This window comes from Trachymyrmex septentrionalis, unplaced genomic scaffold (assembly GCF_001594115.1).
Source record: "Trachymyrmex septentrionalis isolate Tsep2-gDNA-1 unplaced genomic scaffold, Tsep1.0 scaffold112, whole genome shotgun sequence".
Taxonomy (NCBI): Eukaryota; Metazoa; Arthropoda; class Insecta; order Hymenoptera; family Formicidae; genus Trachymyrmex; species Trachymyrmex septentrionalis.
The window spans coordinates 1,038,925-1,053,499 of record NW_017304248.1 but is presented as its reverse complement, the minus strand read 5'-3'; the positions used below and the strand labels follow the sequence as shown (position 1 = coordinate 1,053,499).

At 33.1% G+C, this 14,575-nt stretch overlaps 3 protein-coding genes across 4 annotated transcripts; 2 read left to right on the top strand and 1 right to left on the bottom strand.

Annotated features, from left to right (window-relative positions):
- Positions 1-2,428: 2,428 nt before the first annotated feature.
- Positions 2,429-6,574, bottom strand: LOC108752630 (serine/arginine repetitive matrix protein 2-like). 2 transcript variants are annotated; one of them, XM_018493606.1, is made up of 5 exons: positions 6,444-6,574; positions 4,526-4,717; positions 3,512-4,273; positions 3,100-3,254; positions 2,429-2,975 (listed from the first exon to the last, which is right to left on the bottom strand). In XM_018493606.1, exons 2-5 carry the CDS (start codon positions 4,676-4,678, stop codon positions 2,570-2,572), a joined length of 1,476 nt encoding a protein of 491 aa, XP_018349108.1. In that variant the 5' UTR covers positions 4,679-4,717; positions 6,444-6,574; the 3' UTR covers positions 2,429-2,569. The 2 variants fall into 2 exon arrangements, with proteins under 2 accessions (XP_018349108.1, XP_018349116.1); XM_018493614.1 differs by lacking the exon at positions 6,444-6,574 and adding an exon at positions 4,945-5,018.
- A 792-nt stretch (positions 6,575-7,366) lies between these two features.
- Positions 7,367-11,121, top strand: LOC108752640 (translocon-associated protein subunit alpha). Its single transcript, XM_018493628.1, has 5 exons — positions 7,367-7,713; positions 8,411-8,584; positions 8,674-8,933; positions 9,506-9,773; positions 10,382-11,121. The coding sequence occupies exons 1-5, from the start codon at positions 7,650-7,652 to the stop codon at positions 10,453-10,455; spliced, it is 840 nt and encodes a 279-aa protein (XP_018349130.1). The 5' UTR covers positions 7,367-7,649; the 3' UTR covers positions 10,456-11,121.
- A 929-nt stretch (positions 11,122-12,050) lies between these two features.
- On the top strand, positions 12,051-13,502 carry LOC108751983 (derlin-1). The gene is made up of 2 exons (XM_018492509.1): positions 12,051-12,860; positions 13,175-13,502. Exons 1-2 carry the CDS (start codon positions 12,422-12,424, stop codon positions 13,492-13,494), a joined length of 759 nt encoding a protein of 252 aa, XP_018348011.1. The 5' UTR covers positions 12,051-12,421; the 3' UTR covers positions 13,495-13,502.
- Positions 13,503-14,575: the final 1,073 nt, after the last annotated feature.

Genomic DNA, 14,575 nt, shown 5'->3' with positions numbered 1-14,575 from the left:
ATAAAAACTAATAAATTCTTTATTAATACTATAAAATCGGATAACTTTGGCCCAGATGGAATTATTAATTTTGATAATTTTGACTCAAAAAATACAGGAAATTATTAAATTTATATAATAAATTTTTCAGTATAAAATAGTTCTTTAAAGTCCCACTATTATCGGGTTCGGCTTATCTCGAACAGTTGGTACCCGAGAAACTTTTGTACCCATACATAAAAAAATTACAATAACGCATTGTATTTTATTATTATTAAATGTATTCCTTCGTAAACACTATTTCATAAAAAAATCATTCTATCCATTTTTTTTTAATAAAAGATGATTTTTAGTAATGGTAGAACATATTTTTTTATATAATTTTTAATATTATGTTAAAGATGTGATAAAAATAATAATTGTAATTGACATGCTACCAAAATTATTACAATCGTAAGTGATCTAGAAGATTCGGAATTCACCCTCCTGTAATAAGACCGTTGGTTTGACGGATTTAATTTTTCTTTGTGAATGGATTTTATGAATTTGACGTAGAATCAGAATATGTTAAGTTCGCTCTCCGCTATGAAGATTATTCGTTTTTATATCAGATAATAACCATCGTATCACGAAGGGACCTTGATGTGGTTAAATTGTTGAGCTTAAATGATTAAGATAACAGATAAATATATTAATTTTTTTATCGCATTACTGCTCGCGTTAGATGGAACTTAATAAATATTATAATCGCAAGTTAACAATAAAAAATAAATACAATCTAATTATTGTTAATATTTCATTGCATTTGTTAATATTTCGTTAACCATTGGTTTATTAAAATTTGTGTTATCGTATTTTCGATCAGTTTTCGTATAATGCCGCATTATTAAAATTTGTTAATTATGCTAATATTATTATTATAGTAATATAATGTGTATATTACATTTTATATTGAATTTTATTTATTGTATTACATTATTTTTGTATATTATATTATTTTAAATTAATACAAATGTATGTTGTATGTCATATTTGTTAAATAAAATTGTAATTATATATACATATATATATATATTTTACAATATATTGCAATAAAAAATAACAAAAATATATATATCTTTTTTTTTATTATTTTGTATTGTAACATATTGTAAAATAAATGATAAAAACTAATAAATTCTTTAAATATCATAAAATCGGATAACTTTGGCCCAGATGGAATCATTTTGACTAAAAATTTTTTTAAATACGTAAACAGCCTGCATGTCCACAATCAGGACGTAAAGCACTTTAAAACGTTTTTAATAAATTTTTAAAATATCTTACATCCTGATTCTAATATATGTGCTGGTTAGATATTATCAAAATTTGGGCCAAAACTATCCCATTTTATGGTATGTACGTAAATAAAAGATGACCGTCGATTACAATCGGCGGGGTGGTGCAGGGCCTACCAATCTACAGATTGACTCGTTTTTGCTTCTTTGAAATTCTATTTCAAATTCAGAGCATAATTAGTTTCTGTGGAAAAACGGAACAATCCGCATTTAAAAAAACGTTATTTTTTTATATGTATAGGTACTGCAAAAATTCGTACAAGACAAAATTTATTAAATGAATGTGTTTAATATTCATCATTTTTAAGTTTCAGATTCAGCAGTTTCCATTTTCAATGGAGAAAATAAGAAAATAAATCACATTTTCCAGTAATTAAATTTTACTTACTTTATTTATTAAAATTAAAGGTAAAGCTTAAATAGATCTTGACTTATTGACATCACATTAATTTAATTATTAATTTAATTATTAATTATTATTTTACTTATTTTTGTTTTTAATTATAGTTGCTTTTATAAATTATAAAGGCCATGAGTCTAGATTCACAATCTTATTTTAAGAGACCGTAAGTAAAACCATAAGAATTGAACAGATTTTCATATTGGAATATGAAAAAAATAATCTACTCGTGATTCGTTGATTTCTTACGACTTGCGATCCTACATTATGATAATCCTTCGTAGTGGATTGGAAATTTAAACAGAAATCTTAAGAAGAACCCCGGCCGTTATTCTTTCGCAGCAAATTATATGAGGATATATTTAAATGATAAAATACGATTTGTGCGTAGTCTGAAGTCGAAAATAACGATCTTACAACCGAGGAAGACAAGAATGTGAATTTATTTTTTAATGCATTTGCTATGTATGTACATATACTTCCCATATTCTGTATATTTAATATGTAGGTTGCAACACTTTTTTTCGATGGATTTGGAGATACAGCCTACTCACTGAACGATTGATTTTTGCTTACCGAGTCATTAGTAAGAACGCTTGTATCGCATGCTTGTATTTAGCAGTAGACTGTTATTGAAGGTATGAATAAAATATAATACACAAGCTCTAAAATTATAAACTATATCTTTCAAATCATATGATTTGCACAATCATCCTTTTTATTACGATATATAGCTTATACATACATATATATATATATATATTTTTTTTTTGTTTTGTGTACTCTAAGCTTACAGATATCACTGCATATTTTGTCAATAAATCGAGTGTAAATCATAACAGAGACTTATACCTTAGTGAGTAACATTATTGCGTCGTCCTCGTCTCTTGCGACTACTGCCGGACGAACGATTTGATGAGGCCCACTGCTCATAGAAACGTTCGGCTTCTAACCATTCTTGATACTTGTACCACCATTCTTCCCATTTGATATAATCATCGAGAGTGAGATCACGAAGATATCCCCTCGCTTTGTAATAATCATATCGTACGCGAACATCATCCCAGCATTCAAAACCTCTTGGACCTTGTGCTAAAAGTGATTCAGGATAATGACCAGGAGGTGGCGAGTCATAACCTAAACGCGCAATTCTCTCCTCGCCTTCTATGACGACCTTCATCGCATTCTCTCCATCTTTCGTGATACGCATATTTTCCATGTCTCTACGATCTACACTCCACTGCGCCATTTTACCAAATCTGTGAAAATTAAACAGAATTATTATTATCTATTAATAAAAAAATTAGAGTTGTGTGAAATCAACTTGAATGATGTAAATTAATTTGAGTTTTATTATTACAATATTGCATTAGGTTTTAATACCTTTCGGATAATGTCATTTTTGGTGGTCCTACATGGGATGTAGTTGAAGAACTATCGCTATCATCGCTAGGTGAAGATTCTGGTGGAGGCCGTATTACTTGTGATGCTCCATGACTCGTACCATGTGTTTTTTCTACTTTTACTGGTTTACGTATCTGCACAATTTTAACATAAGTATTCCTAATATATGGAAATTTTAATTTTGAAGGAACACGTCATTATGCACAACGCAATATACCTATCCAGCGTTTAAGAAATTGTTAATATAATTTTATAATTGTTACAAAGCATTTGTTGGAAAATTTTTCTCCATAGGAGAAAATTGATTAATTGCTACAAGTTTGCCAATAAAGATAGAAAAAAATGATAAGAATTAAAGATTAAGATTAAGAATAAGAAACTGTTATTTTACCAATGAGATAGGATCTGGTACTCGTGGATCTTCTGGCAATCTATTATGATGTTTCTCTTTACGGCGAACCTTGGTTTCTTTCTCTTTAATGTTTTTGTAATCCTTCTGATGACGCAATGGCGGTTGCGGTGCCGGTGGTGGTGTACGTGGTCGCGGCAAGGGCGGTGATCGTGGTCTCGTGCGCGGCTGTATGGTCCGTGAACTCGACGCGATTACTTCTTTGGGATGTGTCCTAGTTCGTATCGGACTAACTGATCTCGAATGCGAACGAGATAATGGCGCGACGCGTCGTCGTTCTTTCGGTGAACAAACGGAACATGATCTGTCAGAACATGTACTGCCCGTGCTAGAGCTACGGGCAGTCTGTCTATTTTTATTGCGTTCACGGGAAGTACGTTCACGCGGTGATCGTGGACTTCTTGTTCGAGGACTGCGTGGTCGTGGACTGTGAGGGCTGCGGGATCTTGGACTTCTCGGACTCTTGGGATGTCCTCTGCTAGGTTCACTGCTACTACCCACATATAATTCCTTGTATCCACTGTGACGCCACCTATTTGGATCTCGTTCCTCTGCTTCCAATAGCTTCTTGTTCCAATAGCTCGATTGTGACTCGCGCGCTTTTCGCATTACGCTATCTATCTCTTTTCGCTTACTAGAACTCTCGCCATGTGGTCTGGATTGCGATACGCTCGTGTCCATTCGCAGCCTGCTTGAATTGCTGCTGCCAGTGCCTCTTCTTCTATCATAATCTCGGGATGACATCTCTAAAGATTTAATTTTTAGAGGAATTTAATTTTCTCATTCATGTTGCATTATTATTTAATCAAAATAAAATATCAATATATTATTAATTATATTGAAATAAACGTTTATATTTCTATATAATATAAAACGATACTAGTAATGTTAATTAAATGTTTCAATGTAAAATAAATTAACAATAAACAATTTCAAGGGTTATTGTTGAATGTAAAATCGTGATATAACATACATATATATAAGAAACATATTTACCTTACAGTAAAAGTGCAAGATGGAAGACAAAGATAGAGCAGAAAAATATTTAGTCAATCCACACAGGCAACACCAGCACAATACAATAATATTAATCCTCCATAGGCAATAAGGATAATGCTCGAAACTGCTGCAAACGTGGCAAAAGACCATAGGAAGTCTCAGAAGCACTCGTCCTTAGAATCGACTGGCCTAAGTGAAAAATTCTATATGTCACAAATCTGATTGAGACGTCATTAAGGTCAAAAGACGTTAAAGATAGCAAAGTGCATTCTTTTGGGGGATTTTTTTTTCTCACGTGAATCTCCGATATTTTTTTGCGACAGTCCACAAATACATGTATGTACGTGATACATCTTCGTTGCAAAGCGTACAACAAGATCGCCGATATGCGATGTCTTTAACATCGGTTCACTCACCGCGTGTGTCCAATGAGAGATCCATGCGTGCCGCGAATCAAACGCACGCGCGACGCGCATTAAAGCTCTCCGGAGAACTCGCTCGCGCGCGATCGGCGCGATCGCGAACGCGGTTACGAATCCGCCAATGATCCCCGGGGATCACGAAACGCGGAAACCGTCGCAATATAAACGATTGCGATGTCGCGTGCCATGAACGTACGAACGTACGAACGCGTCGCGTTCCGAATAACGGCGTCTCGTAGTCGTAACGCGCTCCATCACGCGACGGCACTTGACGGCAACGACGACGGACGTAGCACGCCACATACTCGATTTACCCGCATAAATCAACGTTTCGTTTAAACCGCCCGATTGGTCGATCGAACTCGACCCCCGACATCGTATCACGAGTGTCATCTTCGCGGTAGGCCGGGTAGGCGTCGCCTTCTTTCGTTTCATGACTACGACAGAAGGCAGGGCACATCGTCAGTCGATTCGTTCCCGTTCGTGGTCACTCGCGACGCGATTTTCTTTACCTTGACTTTCTTCTCTATCGATGTCTGTCCCTTTGTTACAGCGGGATACAGTGTCACTTTTTTTTTTTTTTCTTTTTTCTTTTTTCTTTTTTTCTTTAACGCGACTCGGTCAAAGCGCACGAACGGTGCCATACAGCACTGTATACGTCGAAGTCCTTGCGCGAGCTGATCGGGCTCCGAAAAATGACGGACGACATTTGTACAATGTATGAATGTAGGTGCCGACGGGGGCGGCACTGTGCTCGAGGGGGCGTTACCCGGATAACGCTGTGACGAAATCCCTTGCCGCGGCGAGAATGGCGAGATGCTTCGAGAGAGAATTCGGGCTCGTTCGAGAGGAGATAGCCTGTATGTAATTGGTATAAAGCGCGTGCGCGCACTTATCCGCTCCCTTGCCAGCGTCAGCCCTCGTCGCTCCATTTTACAAAAGCGAAGGTCGACGGCACTCTCTTTTTCGTTTCCATTCTCTTTCTTTCCCTTCCACGCGCATCTTCCTTCTCTACCATTCACTACTCATTCACACATTCACACAAGCGCGCGCGCGCGCGCACACACATACTCGCATACACATTTTCTACAGATTCTCTCTCTCTCTTTCTCTCTCCCCCCTTTTCGCCGTTTGCTGCGTTCGCGACCAGATTCCCTTCTTTTCTTTCTCTCTCTCTCTTTCTTTCTTTCTTTCTCTCTCTCTCTCTCTCCCTCTTTCCTGCTAGTATCAACCTCTTGACATCACAGGACTCCAATTACTAGTGAAATTCGAATACGTCAGTTTTTCTGTACGTGCAAGCGAAGCGCGTTACTCAACAGCGACTGCCGTTTGTTACAACTCGCGTCCGCGTCCGCGTCCGGTCCGATAAAGGCGGAGCGACAAAAATCAATTGCTCAAATCTAGCACGCTTCGATTCGACCCGAATAATAACTTTTTTTTTCTTTTTTGATCGGAATCCCCGCGTCTATCACGCAGGACGAACGGACACTCACTTTTCTTAACGCGACGACCCGATTACTTGCATTTTCTGGTACGTATCCCGGCGATTTGCTCTCGCGTGATGGCGAATATGTTCACAATGGACTTTTCATAGAAGAGTTTCTTCTGTCACTTAATCATTAACCATCGAACAGAGATAGATGGTAAGCTTTCTTTTGATGGTAGATTCTTCATCGATAGAGCACAGAACATACAAACAGAGAGAAACCTAAAGTCGGCGGCGCACAATCCTTGTTTTTTCGCAGAATCTCGGAGGTGGATTAAAGGTGCATTCACATGCAAGCGTCAAGCAGCGGAAGCAGCAACCAATCATCTAGACGATACGAAAATATTTTTTTACGCCACTGTAAAAATCGCCTCGTTGATTGGTTACTGCTTCCGCTGATTGACGCTTGCGCGTGTAAATGCACCTTTAGAATTTTGCCACCGTATTTGCCTAGTTTTCACCAAGAGTTTAAACCGGATCATAATGTAAGAACCAACCAACTACAATCGAGTATTTCTCATAGACTTATAAAATAGACGGAGCGTTTATACGAGAGAAGCTGAAGATAACATTGAAGGACAGCTCTACTTCAGACATAATTATTTCTCTCTTTTACAGTGAGCGATGGGAGGCCAATCAGTTTGATCGTAAGGCCACAATTCTCAAACGTCTATCTTCGTTGCTCTCGGCCACTTCTCAGTTTGCCGCGGCGACCAATCAATTCATCACTAGAAAAGAAGAGAACTACTCCGCGATTATTTCTTTCTCTTTCTATCAAGTCTTCAGCTTCTCTCGTATGAATGCTCCATACCCTTTTTCATGTATAAAATTATCGGTCTAATAGTTTTGCGACAAAAGTCATTACGTGAATATTGAATAGTATCTCGCTGGTGTCAAGAACAATTCTCGTTGGTAATCCACGATACGTCATTTTAAAATTGCCGCCGTGCAAATGTTTCAATGGCCGCTTTTGGTATCTGCGAAAATCTCGAGAACAAGTACACTTCGATTTCTTTCACCATGACAGTTCCACGTTGACGAATTGACGACTGTCGTGGTGAACAGAACAGTGGTAAAGTTCCACGTAGCATGAGGTAGAGTGTGGTTATGATAATTGCACGTTATGTCGGAACATTGTAGGATCAGTGGATGTTGAGATAGAATTAATTCCTGTATTCGTAACAGAAGTGTACCTATTGAACAGCAGATAAAAATGAGATACTTAAACATTTTCTTATTCTTGATTGTTTCAACAATTGCACTCGCAGCAAATGAAGGTAATTTAATTTATAATTTATTTGTGTAATGTACATTTTAACAATACGTGCGTAAGAATCAAATTATAATACCTGACTTAAGTTTGCAATTTTTCTGCTTCATAATGATTCAGTCAAATATTTTAGATAAACAATTAAATATTTTGAAATATTTTCAACAGTTTTCTAATTTGTATTTTAATTCTTACATTTGTATATTAAAATATTGAAATACACTTACATTATAATATATTACGTTAATTAGGGAATAGAAGAATAATTCTTTGCTTGTAACACATTTAAGTTGATTCTATAATCAGTTGGTAGTAAAAAATCTTAATGGGCTTTTTACAAGCTATTACTTAAGTACTTTTAAGTCTTTAATCATAAAGAAATTAACCATTCACTGTCGAATATTAGAAAAATAATCAATTATGATTGGTCAATTTCTTATAGCTTAAGACTTAAAACTTAAGTAATGACTTATTGTAGAAAGTCTATAATGGATATTAGTTTTTATTATTTTGATTTATTACATATCAATTGAGCTATTTACTTATCTTGTTATTTTAATTATAATTATGACTGCTGCTGCGTGTTTAATTTTGTACAATACATTACTTATTTAAATTATTTAAATATATTAATTTACGTTAAATATATATTTGATTATATAAAATTTGATAGATCTTTACTCATTTGTATTTATAACTTGCAGCATATGTCTATGCTCAAGAAGATGAGAATATTGATGATATTGTTGACGTAGAAGGTGAAGAAGGTAGTATAATAACTGATGAAGAAACAGAAGAAGATACTAGTAATGCTTCAGTTGATGCCGATACAACAATACTTTTTACAAAACCTATTCATAATATGTTATCTACTCTTGGTACTTTTATTGATTTTTTTACTGTTAAGGTTAAAATGTACGATATTTTTTTATAATATTAAAATTAATTTTAAACATTAATTTGACAGAATTGCCAGCTGGAAATATAATAGAATTTCTTGTTGGATTTACTAATAAGGGTGAAAATGACTTTGTTTTGGAAACATTGGATGCTTCTTTCCGTTATGCAATGGACTTTAATTTCTATATTCAAAATTTCTCCACGTTCACATTTAACAAAGTTGTGAAACCGAAACATGAAGCTACCTTAGCTTATTCTTTTATACCATCTGAGAGTTTCGCTGGAAGGCCATTCGGCTTGAATGTTAACCTGAATTATAAAGATGCCGTATGTATGATATTAAAATAAGATATTACATATAAAATATATAAAAGCATGTAAGAATAAAAAATTTAAGCCAGTGGCACATGATATATGATTTCTTGCTTGATCGCTTGTATTTAAATAAATTATGCGTTCTAAGCTATGTTCAGATTTCCAACTGAGTATCGAGTATATCATTTTATTCTTGTTTACTGTTTACATTAAACAAGAGTGACATGATTCCTAGTGAGCACTTAAATGGGATTCCCAACACATCTCTACAAATCTGTACAAATCTAGTAATTTACTAGAACACAAACAACTCAGCAAGAAAACATGCATTGTGTACCGCTTACTTTAGAATACATTAAAGTAAGAATTCACAAGTATAATTTTATATTTACATATATTATAGAAAAGTGATATGTGGAAAAATAAGAAAATTATATTATTAAAATTAATCTAAAAATCTTTGATTTTGAAGAATCATGTCACTATATATGTAACATTTTTTATTTATTATATACTTTTTTTAATTCGATATGTATAGGGATATATTACTTGCGTGTGTATTGATGTATTATATTTTTCTGCAGAATGGCGTTTCCTACAATGAAGCGGTCTTTAATGAAACTGTACAAATTATAGAGATAGATGATGGTCTTGATGGAGAAACTATTTTTCTTTATGTATTCCTCGCAGCATGTGTTATATTGACCCTTGTAGGAGGTCAACAATTGTTATCATCTCTGGGACGTAAATCGCGTTCTTCTACTACTCGTAAAGTACCAGTAGAAATGGGTACATCTAATCCTAACAATGTAGATTATGATTGGCTGCCGAAGGAAACTCTCAATAGAATCAGTAAGTAGTAGATTTATCAAAATCTAATGAAAATTGCTTACATAGTGACATTTAAAATCAGTCGAATTATTTACCGGACAGTAATAATTTTTTGATGAAATTGAGAAGTTGTGGAACTTCACACATAGCTATAATTTAGCATTTTTAAGGGTCAGCAAAAGTCATGACAAAGATATTTACTGAATTTCAGTTATAGCTAAAATACTAAAAAAATTACAATGTAATTATGATATTCGTAATAAGAAAAGTTGTCGGCAGATTACTGCAAAATGATTTTTTTTTTTTAAAGAGATAGATAAAAATTTGTTTCATTATTTGCACTATACAGTACAAGTGAGGTACAGATAATTTTATTTATTATGTTTAAGGCAAAATCGAGTTCTGTATAGTCCTTCAGCTTTGTAAAATATATTTAAAAACATCTTATGGTGAAATATCGCTTCTTAGTTTTTTGTCTTTTAATGATAATAGTTTTCACTATCGAATCTCAATTGCTACAAATTATATAAATGATTGATATTACAAATTTCTTAAGTTAAAAGAAAATTATTAAGTTAAAAGAACTTTAAAATAAAAATTAACATAAAATAACAAATGCTTGTTTACAGATAAATCTCCTAGAACTCCAAAACAAAGTCCAAGGCAAAGGAAAACAAAAAGAACAGCTGGTTTTGATGATTAAATTACATATGTATGTGTGTGTGTGTGTGATATGTATATATATGTGTGTGTATGTGTGTAATGTGTGTGTATGTAACATGTATGCATATATAGGATGTATCTTAAAAAACGTCCACGAACCATATAGAACTATTTCTGATCAAAAACTGAGTCTAAAACTTATGAACCATTTTACAATTTTCGCAATAGCTAACGCGGCATTAGTTTTTAAAGATTGTCGAATAAGCGAGAGAAATCAATGAATAAGACAATTTTTAAATATTTTTCAACAATCTTTATGAAATATCTTAAAGATGGATTCTTAAAAATGTTCTGCAATTGTCTTAAGCGTCGATTTTAGATATTTTACTTTTTTGTGAGATAACTAAAAAAAATTACAAAATGATTCATAAGTTTCAGATTCAGTTTTTTTATCAGGAATAGCGCAGGAATATCATTTGTGAGCGCTTTTTAAGAGACATTCTGTAGGGTAAGTCTAATAAAAAAGTTTCAAGTAACAATTTTCAACAAAATAATGAGAGATAGAGGGCTGACAGTTATATCAAGATTATAGAATAAATAGGAGGCATATTATTAATGATCTTGAATAATCTTAAGTCCTTGATTTTCATGGTGAACTTTTTCATCAGATTAACTATATATATATACACTCACGCATGCATACATATACACATACATATGTATGTATACATATATACAAATATATATGTATATAATTTGAAGCTAATGCAGAAAAATCTGTATTACAAGAGATAACTACGATCATTATTGAAAGATAATTCATAATTTCTTAATCTCTTGATAAAAAACAAGAAAATATTCAATTTCTATTAATAATGCAGAACACATGGAGTTCCTTAATAAGTTTTTAACGAGATACTATTATAAAGAAAGTCACATGCGGGCTATATTCTGTAATATTACAGAATATTGAACTTTATACATGTATGTTCAAAAGCAATAGAAAGAATGGTATAATATGATACTCAATAATTTTTTGCACAAAACCTATATATAGCTACATAGGATTTAAGAACTATGTTTTTTTTTAGTTTATTTGCTGTGTTGTGTTTTATATAAGCTGTATTATTACTATGAAGAATACGTGCATGTGTGCATGCATACATACATGCATGCATGCGTGTGTGTGTGTATAGTAGAAATAAAATTTGATCATTTTATAAGGCCCAGTTTCACAACTCACTTGTTTCTCATCTCTTTCCAATTCTAGAATTGGAAAGAGATAATGAATAAGTCGAACTTCTGTTAAGAGTTAACAGTGAATTGTGAAACTAGACCTAATTGTATTAATATATAAAAATTTAATAAAATAATTTTTTATGAATAAATTTTTGTAAATTTATTATAAGAATTCGACAATTTATGTGTATATATCTTCTGTTAAAATTCGTTCTTGTTCATGATTGTGAATTAGTTAAGATCATTAATGGTCGCGTTCAGTAGACACAATTATTTCGTAGTAGATACGTGGACGCTCGCTGCTTGGTGTATTCTTTTAGATTATCCAATCAACATTTTAGATCTAGAAGAATACATCAATAGCAGCAAACGCTTACTCAACTGTTGAGTCCGCTGAACGCAGCTATTGAGCACTTGTGGATCCGCAACAGTTAAGTCTGCTGAACGCGGCCATTTATGCTGCTTTTTAGCGTCTCATGAAATGGCACCTTTATTAAAGTGTTTCTAGCTGCAAGCGAGCGCGAGTTTGCAAGTTGCAACACTGCTCTATCATATATGTGCATATATGATCTTCATTTAAACGAGTAGACCATAACCTGAAAAAACATCTGTCGCCGAACGTCGACGTCACCTCTGATGAACTCTGGTCACTTCTGTGACCCGCGTACTATCTACACGTCATTATTCCGCAATCATTGACTGTAATTGAAGATTAATAGTAACGCGATATTATAAGCACAAAAACGGCATTGTAGAGACTACGTAAAATGTCAGATGTGAGAGACTGGTTCAATTCTCTACCTATATTTACGAGATATTGGTTATTGTGTACCGCGGTTCTGACATTACTCGGCAGATTTGGATTTCTGAGCCCGCTTTCGTTGGTGTTGTGGCCCGACCGATTTCTGCATAATTTTGAAATCTGGCGGGCGGTGACAAGCGTCTTTTACTATCCTCTCAACCAAAGCACCGGCTTTCATTTCCTGATCAATTGCTATTTCTTGTACAATTATTCATTAAGGTTAGAGCGTGGAGAGTATGATGGAAAGCCCGCGGATTATTGCTTCCTTCTGTTGTTTAATTGGATATGCTGCGTTATCATTGGACTTATTGGCGATTTCTCCCTGCTTATGGACCCCATGGTGCTCAGTGTGTTATACGTGTGGTGTCAGCTAAATAAAGATGCTATTGTAAACTTCTGGTTTGGTATGCTCTGCTTCTTTTTTATATCATATTTTATTTATAAATTACGCAGGGTAGAGTGGGACCTTTTCGTCTATTTTTCACGATAATGTTTGTTTCTGTAACAACATATGATTATTTAAAGGTTGTACTTGTGCTCTCAAGAATCAATTATGATTGTATGTAATTATAAAAGATATTATTTGTTATTGTAGATTTTTTTGTATTACTTTAAAGTTAAAACTGACGTAATAGCCCTATCCTACCCTAATGATTATATCATTACGTTGTAATGATACTAGCATTATGTTGGCTTATATGAACAAATTTATTGTCAGGTACACAATTCAAAGCCATGTATCTGCCATGGGTCCTATTTGGATTTAATCTGATTATTTCTGGTGGCGGAATGATGGAATTGTTTGGGATTCTAGTAGGACATCTGTATGTCTTCTTGAAATTCAAGTATCCCCAGGAGCTTGGTGGTCCAGAATTACTCAATACTCCTAGGTTACTTGAAAGTTATTTTCCACCTCAAAGAAGTGGAATTCGATCGTTTGGGAATGTACCTGCACCTAGACCTACGGGGGAACAGAATCAAGGAAGAAATATATTTGGAGGGCATAATTGGGGAAGAGGTCACGTATTGGGACAATAATTGAAAGAAGAAACTTAAAATTTAATAAAAAATTAATTATTTTTATTATATTTGTTTTGCTGTTTACAATAATATACAAGAACAGTTATTTCTGTATTATCAATTCTTCCAAATATCTTTTTGTGAATTTTTATTTAATGTTCAATCATAATTCAATCATAATTAATTTTATAATAATATATGAATTTAAGATGTGCATTTTGATGCAATTTAATAATAAATATGCAATATTATAAATTTATAAAACTAAAAAGATCTTAAATTTCATATAATATTTGCACTGTGTAAATACATTATTGATTTTCTCTCTTTCTGTCATACATAAATAATGATTATAAAATATAAGGATAAGAAATATAATTTAATTTTGTCATCTTATACACATGGATACTATTAAATAAAAAGACAGTAAATGCGTTGTATTTTCTATCCTTCATTGTACCAAATGTATAACACATATACTCGAAATGAATCGAAATGACATCTGAGAAATAATCAATTTCATGTGTCTCGCAGTGTTATAATTGACAGTTCTTCAAAAATGATAAAGACAATGTAGTGTATATTGGAGAAAGAATGACAATATTTCCCTTTATTCATAAGGACTAATAAACGATTATGTTTAATGTAATTTAAAACAATTTAAATTAGCGCAATAGTCACACTCATAAAAGAACAAAAGATATTGTACTTTTTCGCTCTGTTTAATTCAGTCCTCTAATTATAGAGCTAAGACATCCATGTTTAAAAGATCAATGAAATTTTTAGACCTTTTATTTAGTAACTGATCGTTAATTATATTCTCGATGAAATATATTTATCAGTAAGTTTGTAAATATTTTCTGCACATTTTTATATTTAATGATAGAGGAGAAGTGTAAAAAGAAAAAAGTATGTAATCTACTGATGAATATTTTAACCACACAAATGTTAAAAATTATATATATTAATATTATTATATATTGTAAGATATTCTAAGATATTATAAGATATTCAATAATAACATATTCTGAAAAAAATTAATCAATTTTCTAACGTCTTATTTGACGGGTAAAAAATGATTTTGTAAATGTAAATCACA

Excerpts from the sequence above, each read along its gene's own strand:
- LOC108752630 (XM_018493606.1), bottom strand. The coding sequence starts at position 4,678 with ATGGTCTTTTGCCACGTTTGCAGCAGTTTCGAGCATTATCCTTATTGC. Across the intron at positions 4,274-4,525 it reads TCTTGCACTTTTACTGTAAG|ATGTCATCCCGAGATTATGA; the intron begins GTAAATATGTTT and ends AAATCTTTAGAG. Across the intron at positions 3,255-3,511 it reads TACCAGATCCTATCTCATTG|ATACGTAAACCAGTAAAAGT; the intron begins GTAAAATAACAG and ends AAAATTGTGCAG.
- LOC108752640 (XM_018493628.1), top strand. The coding sequence starts at position 7,650 with ATGAGATACTTAAACATTTTCTTATTCTTGATTGTTTCAACAATTGCA. Across the intron at positions 8,585-8,673 it reads TAATATGTTATCTACTCTTG|AATTGCCAGCTGGAAATATA; the intron begins GTACTTTTATTG and ends TTAATTTGACAG. Across the intron at positions 9,774-10,381 it reads GGAAACTCTCAATAGAATCA|ATAAATCTCCTAGAACTCCA; the intron begins GTAAGTAGTAGA and ends GCTTGTTTACAG.
- LOC108751983 (XM_018492509.1), top strand. The coding sequence starts at position 12,422 with ATGTCAGATGTGAGAGACTGGTTCAATTCTCTACCTATATTTACGAGA. Across the intron at positions 12,861-13,174 it reads TATTGTAAACTTCTGGTTTG|GTACACAATTCAAAGCCATG; the intron begins GTATGCTCTGCT and ends ATTTATTGTCAG.